The 12,414-nt window shown below is 33.9% G+C and overlaps 1 protein-coding gene across 2 annotated transcripts in view; it reads left to right on the forward strand.

Moving 5' to 3' along the window:
- The first annotated feature begins 657 nt into the window (after nucleotides 1–657).
- Nucleotides 658–12,414, forward strand: part of LOC125059935 (sister chromatid cohesion protein PDS5 homolog B-B) — a 30,544-nt gene continuing 18,787 nt past the window's right edge. For both annotated transcript variants that reach the window (XM_047664638.1, XM_047664639.1), the window contains exons 1-6: nucleotides 658–891; nucleotides 2,813–2,902; nucleotides 4,321–4,515; nucleotides 9,161–9,351; nucleotides 10,931–11,138; nucleotides 11,359–12,405. In XM_047664638.1, coding sequence (XP_047520594.1) covers nucleotides 2,822–2,902; nucleotides 4,321–4,515; nucleotides 9,161–9,351; nucleotides 10,931–11,138; nucleotides 11,359–12,405 — 1,722 coding nt within the window. In that variant the 5' untranslated portion in view covers nucleotides 658–891; nucleotides 2,813–2,821. The remainder of the gene's footprint in view (nucleotides 892–2,812; nucleotides 2,903–4,320; nucleotides 4,516–9,160; nucleotides 9,352–10,930; nucleotides 11,139–11,358; nucleotides 12,406–12,414) is intronic.

Raw genomic sequence — 12,414 nt, forward strand, 5'->3', positions numbered from 1 at the left:
GATCGGCTTCAAATCTGATTACGACACCACAAGCTATTTAAAAAGATTTTAGTTTTTGACACATAATATTGGGGCTTTAATACATGTGAAGAAACCCACAATGTTTGCCTTCACCGTAGGAGCAAGTATTAATTACGCACATAGAAAGAAATCCATCCGTGATTAAAACATACGACCTCTGTCAACCACTGAGCCTGAGCGGTTGACAGTCGCAAGCTTAAGTGATTAGGTCAAAACTTCTGTTAAGAATTAGATTTAAAAATGGCGCACCAGGCCTTTTGACGTATCTTGCTTGTAAACACAAAAAACAAGTCATGATTTTAAGAGTTAATTATTATTCTTAAATCGCACAAAAATATATAAATAATTGACAACCTGTGGTGAAATTAAATACTACAAGACAATATTGAGATTAGGCAGATGAAGACCTTTATAATTATTTACCAACAATATTTTTTACTCCTTAACGCTTTCTAAAGTCATTTTTTTACATACTACTCTTTATAACAATATTTTTCATACTATCAAATCGCCTATTGGACGGAATACAGTTTGTATGTTGCCAGTACAAAAAATAAAAGACTTATTTTCGTGGTTCTGGATTTTTGAACGAAAAGCATAGACACGACAGCTTTGATTTGCGACAGCAATGAAAAGTAGCTAACTTCAAAGTAGTTTTTCCCGCAGTTTGGCGTCCACCGATCCAAAAAATTTTTGATACGTTTTTCTACTTTATTTAGATCAATGAAACATTTGCTAGTGCTATGATTTGTTTCTAAGTGCATGTTTTATGAACTGATTATGTTATTTCGGTGATTGTTTCGTTACATTAGACTTAAATAGTTGATTTTGTAAACATCGGGAACACGGAGCACACGTCTATGACTTCTTGTACGTATTTGTGCCATTTTCACTGTATTTTTTCTGTTATTCGATAATTGTATATAAAAATTTAACTAGTATCATATTCCATCACATGTTTTCATTATAATGCCATAGGAAATCTTGTTGAGAGTTCTTGAAAGATGTGTTTGCAGTCATTGCTAAACAAATATGTTTTGTTAGTGTCGAACATGACAGATTACGAAAGCCATTATTGCTTTAAATGTGCTTCATATGCTTAAATTTGAAGCATTTTATATTCCAAACTGATGACCGACTCGGATTTTCATAACACCTACTAGTGACGTGTAGCATGTCTGTTGCCAAACATGCTGTTTTATAAGGATCAAAATCCTTATAGTACTACATATTGACACCAACTGAATTTATACAAAAGTGTTGTACAAACACAATATTTTGGTGCATCATCGCACAATAGCTGTCTTGGGATGTCCCTTACAATTATATTTTAGCCGGATGTCTGTTAGAAAGAATATGTTAAACTTGATAAAAATCATTACTAGTAACCATTAGTAGTTGAAGTATATTTAGATATGTTTTTCTAATGTTGATAGATGTTAAAATTTATTTAGTATATTTCTATAACTACAAATATCATGTGAAAAAATTTAGGGCATCTAACTTGTAGCATTTTTTGAAATACATGTAAGCATAAGCCTTGCATTCTAAACAGGGCACCCGCTCTGTGCATTTTATTAATTTTCACTTTATTAAAACTTTTCTTGACAACTGTCCAGAATATCATTTTTAGAGTTATGATAGTTATGATTGGGCCAGACTATGTTACTGTGCCTTTTCTGTATTAGATTAACGACACAACACATCTTGAATTATAAAGTAAATTTTATAATTGTGCCGTGACAAAGATAGATATACTATTGCCCTATAAATTATCCTGCATAAGCCATACCTCTGTAGTTTGGATGCTACAAGGTTTGTATGACCTTGAAGCAAGAACTTACCTCTTAAAATCCTCTTAACTGAGAATGGCCAATGAACTTTGAGACAGCTAAAGTTGTTGTTAACACTTACATAACAAATTTAGTGACAAAGAACAATTAAGCTAAAATTATTTTAATCATAATAATGTATAAGTTCTATAATTGCACAGTAAACATTAATTAAATCGATACCTATGAGTCAAAAATATAGTGAGTTATTTCTTAATACTGGAATATACATGAGTAGTTTTGGATATGACTGACCTCACACATACAACTTCATAACTCCTTATATACATGGTATCTACTATCTGTAACAATATGTGCCATTTTTATGTGCATATTTCTTATCTGACAGTCAATAATTATGTTAAGTATGCCTTTCTTGTAATTCCATACTTAATATAACTAGATTTTATGATAACTAATATAGTTTCATCTATTCATTATTAAAGCATTGAGGTACTTTACATTGAGTCATAAAATGAAAAAAAAAGTAAATATGTTATATGTATGAAGCTACTAATTAATCTAGCAAGATTTTAGTATATGTTTAACACATACATATTAAGCATTCAAATATCAATGCATGGCTTGCAAAACTGATTGGCAAATTAGGTCAAATTTCTAAATTTTAGTCTATTACCCCAAAACTTACAAGTGTATGGTTACTTTTGTTTTAAATATATTCTTATAAACTATTCTAGAATATTAATACATATCATCACTAGAATTGTTTAGATATCAGAAGTTTGATATACATAAATTAATAAAGAAATTTTGGAAATAAAATACTTTAGATTGGTCTGACGTATACTTTAACAGTCTTAATAGCTATTTGATAGTATTTATACAGGTTGTTCACTGCTAAGTAAATCACACCAAAGGATTAGGATTATATTCAGCCTAAGCTATAATGTTGAAAGCAATTGAAGAAAAAACTATTATCTATATTTTATGCAATGCAGATTGGCAGCATGGCGGAAATAGTGTACCCGCAAGGCTGCCGCCCAATAACCGATGACCTAGGTCCGGATGAACTTGTCCGAAGACTTAAGGTAAGCTATTACTTATAACAGTCACATGTATCGATGGTTCAAATGGTGTAAACGTTTCATATTGTCATAGCCCACTCTTAGTTCTTCTTTTTAGGTTCCACTCTTGCTAACAATAAGTGCAGAAATGTCTCTGTACTTGTGTAACTTTTTAATATGAAGCGTTTTCTATGGGTTATTGTAATATAATTCTGTATTAACAGCTGACACATCATTGCATTACGTTTTTAATAAGAATTCGCATATAGCACTTTTGGTTAATGCTAGTCTTTAATCATGCATGTGCATGTGTGCCATTTGCATAAAGAACACATTCGTAAATTAATTTCTAAAGATAAGCTTCTCTTGATTGTGTTAATTCCTTGGGGCAAAATGCGTAGAGCAAATTTATTGTGTTTTATATTTTGATGACTGATGCAAGTAATAAGCAAGTGAGTGGTCAAATGTTTAGTGCCTAAACTGTTATTCTTTGCCAGAAAACGAAAGTGACGATGGCAGTATTAATGCTATGTGATCTTAATATGGTCTCAGCAAAAAATCGAATGAAAAACTTTCCGCAGATACATTAATTGTATTTTAAGTAAATATATTTGATTAGCCTTTATGTTCATGCATAGAGGCTCAATTGTTTAAATAAATAAAGTTAGATGAAATGACTATAATAGATGGAAAGACTAAGAAATTATATGAACTAACTAGCTGACCCGACCAACATTGTTTTGCCATGTATATTATTTCTAAGAAACATTGTTTTAGTTCAATAAAAATAATTATCTGCTATAATAAAAAATAGGGGTTGATCGTAGAGTGGAGAAAGTTAAGGGTTGTATATATTTTTGTATGTTGTATCATAAAAAAATAAAAACAAAAAAAAATTTTGTCAAAAAAATAAATTATGGGGTGGACACCCCTTATCACTTGGTTTGAAAGGTAGAAAGTAGCCGATTCTCAGACCTACTGAATATGATAAAAAAATTCTTATGAATTTTTTTATCATCTTCAGTAATTCGGTCAAGCCGCTTCGGAGGAGTATGGGAACGAACATTGTTACAAGAGAATTTTATATATTAGATTTATAAGTGTGATTGTTTAAGGGTCTGTTTCACAGTGTACGGATAAGTTCTACATAAGTTCCAAATTAGCTATTTATTACTTATTGGTAGGATAAACACTATTGTTACGTTTCACGACTGTCAGATAGCGCTATTCGTCACATAAAGTCCATCATAAGTTATGAGTCCGATGAATGTCAAGTAGCACAATTTATCTTCCAAATAATTGATGTGTTGCATAGCTATTTGGTACTTTATCCATACATTGTGAAACAGACCCTAATAATACTTACATACTTGCGGCACGCTTGCGGTATTATCCTTATCAGGGTTGTGAACCAACTAATAATAATATCACATTAATTTCAGGCGCTCGCCCACACCTTACAAGGTCTTGGGCAAGATGAGGGCATGTACCAACAGTATATACCACTGGCATTACACCTGGCCGATGACTTCTTCCTCTCACACCCCTCAAGGGACGTGCAACTGCTTATTGCTTGCTGCATCGCTGATGTGTTGCGAGTATATGCACCAGAGGCACCATATAAGGATCAGGAACAGGTAATTTTTTTTTAATTTATATTATTTAATCATAAAAACCTTGTATGTGTATTTGTGAGAGAAGAAAAAAAATAAAGATTATTATTTAATAATTATTTATACAGTTTATGATTTAAACATATCTTACAGTATTTATTACTCGATATTAGAACAGTGCACAAAATAATAACACACAATTTAAATTTAAACATAACTATAACACAAGTGAAACACAAGAAACAAATCTAACCCTTATAGATTTTTATATATATTTTCCGTCATAAAATTTAGTTTTGGATGTTTATTTTGTTTTACTATTATAATTTTAATTCATATTATAAATCCACGACCGCTCAATCAATTATGGACATATCATTTATAAAACATTAATTACAAAAATAACCTATTAACATTATGTTACATCACTCATACAACACAAAATATGTACGGTCAAATTATAAACATTTAATACATAGTATAAGTATTGGAACTAAATTAAGTAATTATCTACAAAGGAAATACAAATATAGAAGCTCGCACAAAATAGTCCCATTCATGTTTGATTAGTATTACTAGTTTATTAATTAATAATTTCGAAGAAAAGAAAAAACATGAAAAAACATTTAAGGCTTTGAATTTTTTTTGAATGTAATGTTTTAAGTATTCCACGACGGTTATTTGTAATTATTTAATTATTAGTAATCTGACAGCTAACATTTATTTTATAATTATTATATTATACAACAAAACACTTAGACAATATAGGGGAGCGTTCAAGTATAACGTCACGCAATTTTTGGAGATAATTGACCCCCCCCCCCCCCCCCCGTGTAACGCGCCGTAACGTTTTTCTGTACCCAAGTATAGTAAAACGTTTAGTGACCAGCACTCTCTATACATTAAAGTTTCCATTATGTGGTGTAAAGTACATTAACAGACAAAAATATAAAAAAAAAACTGAAATTCAACATTTAAAACAACAAATAATACTATTAATTTCAAAGAAAAAACCAGAGTGTTACTGCTTAAACAAAAAGTATTTCCGCCTCTTTAAATCATTTTCTCGCATCTTTGGTGAGGTGGAAATATCAATATTATACATTATCGTCTGGTTGTATGAAAAAGAGCTAAAAGAAATTGTTAAAAAATTCTGACAAAAGTCAATCAGACTGTAGCATGTTTCAATTAAACTGAATATTACTGTAATTAAAATATGTACCCTGAAGTTGTAAAAAAGTATGTTCATGTTTCTACATACATGCGCTCCAATCAACCTCTACAGCGTGAATCGTCTCAAACTTCTGTTTCATGATCATCAATCTAATAGACTAGTAGGTGATCAGTGTCCTGTGCCAGACACGTGGTTGACTTTTTGGGTCTAAGATAAGCCGGTTTCCTCACGATGTTTTCCTTTACCGTTCGAGCGAATGTTAAATGCGCACATAGATAGAAACTCCATTGGTACGACCTCAAGGATGAGAGTCAGTCTGAAGCCAATAGGCCAATACTGCTGCAACACAAAAAAATAATATTTAAACAAAAAAATATAAAACATTTTATTATAGAAAATTTTCATCAACGACATCACCAATTTTTATCTAGTTATTGTTAAAATATGTGTGTTTAATATTCCGATAGGAAATAAGCAAACTATTTAAATGGTTTGTCATTCAAAATATAGTTTTTACAAATTAAACACCATTACAAAGAAGTTAAATAATGATTTAAGAAAAGGGAAAAATGAATTCAAAGTAATGTGAAAAGCCGAGCATTCAAGACCTGTATTTTAACAATGATAAAACTAGGTCGTTGCAACTGAATAATAGATATAAATTATCTGTATAGAAAAATGTTACTTAGTCCTATTGTTTTAAAGTATATAATAATACTTGATGGTATAATATTTTAATTGAAATAACTAAGGATCGATAAGGAGGAAAATGTATGGAATAGACCAGTTATTACCTAAATGTACTACGATCTACGTATATTAATCTAATATTTTTCCTTCTGAATTTATCTATAAGGGCAGTCCAAGGGCAGCGGTAGGCATTTTTAATGTGACGCAGCTTGCTTGTTTGCCTCCTGCCCTGCGATTCTGTAACTCACTTTTCGAACTCACACAGCGGTTTTAGCATCGGCGGTCGCTCTCAAATCAGTTGTGAAGCAGTCATTTTATGATTTGGCTTTCTGAAAAGGTGGGAGCTTGTAGTTTATTGTTTATTAGAATGCCAAATCATAAAATGACTGCTTCACGACTGATTTGAGAGCGACCGCCGATGCGAAAACCGCTGTGTGAGTTCGAAAAGTGAGTTACAGAATCGCAGGGCTGTCCTAAAAAATAAAAACTATCCTCCCCTATGTTAAGGGAAATATTGATAGTACATTTCTAGACGTAATGTTCTCCTTAATAATTAAAAAATCATACTCTTAGTAAAGAATTTCTTCTTTCTTAATAAAGAAAAAAATCTCAAATTTTATAGGAAAGTAAAATATTTTTTTTGAATCAAGGTTTCGGAATCTTCAATCCGAATTTCTTACTACTCATGTATTGTCAATTGAGAATTTAATCTTTTAATTCTTGGACATAGCAGTGTTGGCCTAGTGGTTTTAGTGTGCGACTCGCATTCCGTAGGTTCAACCCCCGGCTGTGCACCAGTGGACTTTCTTTCTATGTGCGCATTTACACACACTCATTTATACACACACAAAATACGGTCACTAGTTACTTCAATTACGCGCATTTCAGTACTTTATCACTTGTCTTCACTATTCGCACTTTAATCTCTCGGAATTGCACTCAAAACTGAATTTATGGGTCGCGTTTCAACTCGCTTAAAATCCCTGGAAATCTTGAACGATATTCGATAACTTTCTAGGCAGAAGTGGTACAGAGTAGCTGGTCTATCCTTATCGCACAATACTAGAACGAACGTACTCTTTATCTCTTTCGCACGTAGCTCCGTCTTTTTCCTAAGGTGTTCTAGAATGTTCTCTTTGGCTTCGAGACGGTTCCGATCTTTCCTCTCTCTCGCGTATCATTCCGTGTTTCCTGAGAAATGTATAACTAAAAGTCAAACTTAGCGCTAAGTAATCCTTACGTCAATAACGTCTTGGATTTGATTTATGGGAGTCATAATTCGCGCTAAATCTCGACTTCGTGCTTTATGGCTGATTTACACAGGGTAAGTAGACAAGTCAGTCGCAGCGCCAATGTCGGCGCCGCGACTGACTTTAACTGTTTACATGAAGTAAGTAGTAGTGGTGCGTTTCTCACGATGAGCACACGTGTGTGAAGTCAGTGGGAAAAATGAATTCGCGAAAACAACTGAAACGACGATTTAATTATTTGTTCAAAAATGTATTTATTTATTTACAATAGCATTTTTTATAAAGCCGTCCAGTTCTTGAAACCACTTGACTTTTGGGACATATACGTTCCCACTAGCGCCAGATCTGGTGGATTTTTGTATCTTGTCGAGCTCTAAATAATATGTACTATGGAGCCCTTATGGCTTTAATTTTATTTTTTATTTCAGTAGAAGTGAGCCCTTCGATTTGCATTTGTTGAGCCATATTTTGCAACGCTGTTGACCGCATTTCTTTATTGCGGTAATTTAGGGATTTAATATCCCAAAGGCACTCGTTTTCGCCATATAATTGCACCAATTTTAAGGTTTCGTCTTCGCTAAGCTTCATTTTTATCGCCAGCGAAAAAAACGTGGTCACTCTGCAACGCAGCGGCAGTGACTAACCACGCACTGACTTCTCTGTTTACACGGGGTTTATTTGGCTGGCGCGGGGGTGCGCGGGTGGCGGGGGGCGCCAACTGACTTTAAATTAATATTCGTGTCCGAATATTCAAGTCAGCTTCAGACTTCAAGCCACTGTACTGACGTCAAATCAGTTTACACAGGGTTTTTTTCGGGTCAGCACTGACTTGCCTCGAATTTGTAGTCAGTTACTGACCCTGTGTAAATCAGCTCTTACCTTAAGAATAGGTAATTAAAGTGCTCTTAATAAGCGTTCTTTGAGTAATTTTGTCTTAGTTACGTCTATAAGTAGTATAGTTATTTAATTATGTTTAACAGAGATGGCGTTAATATATATTTACTAATAGGCCGGGAGATAGTGACACAAAATAGTGGGCTGGTACAAATCGTTGGGCAAAAAAAATGCTGATTTTCGGCGGTATGGCGGCCATTTCGAACCGTCCGAAGAGTATGGCATGGTGATTTTCGTAAATCATCATCGCACGACGATGATTAACTGTGCAAAACTTAGCCTGGTACAAATGGTTGAATTTTTTTTAAATCAACGCATTCGCGTCGGTATGGCGGGCTGTAAGTCACACCACTTCTTAAACCAAAGAGTTCGACTAATGCTCACGCGCTTGCGCTGCCGGTACCAGCATTCATTTTTCTTTTTTTCATTTCGTAATAAGACCCCTGAAGAACCGCCATACTGGTACAAATGACCCACTATTTTGTGTCACTCTCCCGGCCTATAATCGTCACTCTCATACATTTAATAATGACTAATCATAATATGAAATATTTATTTATTTACTTAGAACTGTACAACTAACCATTAATCCGCGAAGACGCGTATTTTAGTCACGTACGTTTTTTATAAATGTGAATTAAAAACACATGTCTAATTGCAGGTCAAAACGATATTCCTGTTCCTGATCAATCAGTTACAAGGTCTTAAGGACCCGAAGGATCCAGCGTTTAAGAGATACTTCTATCTTCTGGAAAACCTGGCTTATGTGAAGTCATTTAATATGTGCTTTGAACTTGAGGACTGCCAAGAGATCTTCTGCGCACTTTTCTCGCTTATGTTCAAAATTGTTAAGTAAGTAATGGTTTTTAGAATTGACTTTCAAATTGCATTTAGTTGTATTGCTATATATTCTTTGCCAAGGTGCCATTACTGTACCGTTTATAATTATTTGCATAATTTATTAAGCGTGAAGGTCTTGCGACTGATTAGACTTCACTAGAACAAAATTCATTAAAATCGTGTGAGTCTTTTGAATAAAGTTATGGAAGACTAACTTGAAGTAGGAAATCATATGTTGGAAAAATCTACGATATCGTAATAAACAATGAATTGTTGTATGAACTAGAGAATGCCTGGACCAATTTGGCTAAATATGATCTTGAAATATTTGTGGAAGTTCAGGGAAGGTTTAATCTGTAGAAAACATAAATAATCAGTAAATAAAAATAATACAAACAACAATAATAAAAAGAAAATAATTTTCAATTAAAAACTGTCTATGTGAAAATATTTGTGCCTTTTGTCTTTTTAAAACTAAAAATTGTCACTTGGTTGTCATATATTTATTTAGATGCCTTCAGAAATTTGTATTTCATAGCTTTAGTATGAAGTCCGATCTCTTTGAGCTGTTTAAAAAAAAAAATACTTTTGACACAAATACAGGGTGTCCCAAAAGTCGACGTCAGGACGAAATATTCTCATAGGTAATGCCACACTAGTTATCAGAAAAATTAAAAAAAAAAAATTAAGTCATGTATTTTTGAAGTTATGGAAATTTTCCTTTTATTCCAGAAAATGTACACCATGTGACAGTTTTTTCATTCCTGTTGTTACAAATATTTACTTTTTGCTAATTTTTTTTCTCTTACGTCATCCCGAATAGTGCTTTATGTAACCTATGATCCTAAACCCTGTGCCGATCACTCCAACTTGTAGGAAAATTTCATTTTATACCGTACCAAGTTTTCAAAATTAATTTTCGCACTAGTTCAATTGATCGTCCTGAAAAAAAAAAGTACTACTCCAGTTTGGCAAGCAGCTTTAAAAGTTTGCGCATTTAATAAGGATTCTAACGTGGTATAACACTTACTTCATTATTTCTTAGATCGGTCATAAAACATTTTTTTGTTAAACAATGTCTGTTTTTAAAAATTTCTCTGGAATTACAAAAAACGATTCTAGTGTACCCAAAGCGTTCCTAATAACCACAGCGTGGTTTAAAAAAGATGGAGAGAGACATTCCATAAAATGTGAGCGAGACAGATAGTGACGCTTATGGTATACGGACGCAAATAAGTAAAATAGACAGTTTCTTTTTTATGATTAGATTTATTACTTTTTTTATAAAAGATGTTCAAATTGCCGTCCTTCAGCTGCAATACAGGCTCGACATCTCCTTAAAAAAGATCGTGAAATCAAAACAATGAAATTTACTATTAATTTACGTTTTAACTGTATAATTTTATTTCTCTAATTAATTTACGTGGTCACGTTTATAAACTCGATTTCCAAATAAAATTGTTTTGATTAAAAATTGTCTTTTAATATCAAATTTTAAATAATTATTTGTATTATAATTTTTGCATTAATTAATAAATTTAAATGTGAATTTTTTCTTTAAATTCAAGTATTTATTATATTTTACCAACAGCTCAGAACACTCATCCAAGGTGAAATCCTTCATGCTGGACGTCCTCTGTCCGCTAATCACAGAATCGGACGTTGTCTCAAACGAGTTATTAAATGTCATACTAATTAATCTAGTGGAGCCCAATAAAAGGGATAACAAACATGCATACGCACTCGCTAAAGAACTCTTGGCTAAGACTTGTGATACCCTGGAGCCGTATATACAAGCGGTAAGTGTTGAAATTATTGTTCCCGGGTTTAAATTTGTATTTTCTTTGTTAAGGGTGCAGTTTGTATGTCAATTTTGTACCTTAAATGAGCTTTTTAAGAACTATCTTCATTCAGATATTTTATTAAAAATTGTAGTGTAATAAATTTGCGTTTATATTCGTTAAATTATTAAGTTTATTATTATAGCTTTGGAGCTATTGACCGTGATTTCTTTTTCAGTTTTTCAACCACGTTCTAATCCTTGGCAAAGAAGAAAAGGGTCTTCTTATATTTTCAAAAGTTTATGAATTAATTTACGAGCTAAACCAGTGCTGTCCTACGGTTCTACTGTCTGTCCTCCCACAGCTCGAATGCAAGCTAAAATCGGCTCAATTCCAAGAGCGACTAAGCGCTGTTGCCTTACTGGCTAGAATGTTCTCTGAACCCGGCTCGGAACTTGCCAAGCAATACCCGGCTCTATGGCGGGCGTTTTTAGGCCGATTCAACGATATCTCAGTACCAATTAGAATCAAATGTGTCCAATATTGTATGCATTTCCTTGTCCATCACCGGGATTTGAGGCAGGACATCACAGATACGCTTAAAATGAGACAGCACGACGCTCATGAGCAAGTGCGCTACGAAGTTGTTATGGCAATAATAGCGACCGCTCAAAGAGATTTCGAAGCGGTTGCCGAGTCTGAAGATTTGCTACACTTCGTCAAGGAGAGGACTTTGGATAAAAAGTTCAAAATACGCAAAGAAGCCATGTCAGGTCTAGCAATGATATACAAGAAATTCCTAACCGAAGACAGTGTACCGCCAGCAACGGAAAAAGCGGTTGAATGGATCAAAGACAAAATCCTACACGGGTACTACATGACAGCGATCGAAGATCGACTCCTGGTTGAGAGGCTTTTGAACACGTCATTGGTGCCGTACACCCTCCCGCCACAGACTAGAATGAAGAAACTCTACTATCTGATGTCAAATGTCGGGGATAATGCCACTAAAGCGTTTATTGAATTGCAAAAGCACCAACTGGCGGTGCGTAGGACTGTGGCTGAGTGGGTGGAGTTGCACAGGAAACCGCCGACCCCGCAGGTGCAGAAGGAAATGATAACAAAAGTGCTGCACATCAGCTCCAAGTTCTTGCCGGAGTCGGTGAAGGCGCAGGAGTTTTTAAATCAGTTCTCGGAGCATATGAAAAAGGCGCCGGAGTTGTTGCAGGGAATGGAGACGATTTTAAATCCGAATGTTAGCTGTGAAGTCTGTGTTCGGACGACTGTGAGTATG

The sequence above is a fragment of the Pieris napi genome, chromosome 20, assembly GCF_905475465.1.
Source record: "Pieris napi chromosome 20, ilPieNapi1.2, whole genome shotgun sequence".
Taxonomy (NCBI): Eukaryota; Metazoa; Arthropoda; class Insecta; order Lepidoptera; family Pieridae; genus Pieris; species Pieris napi.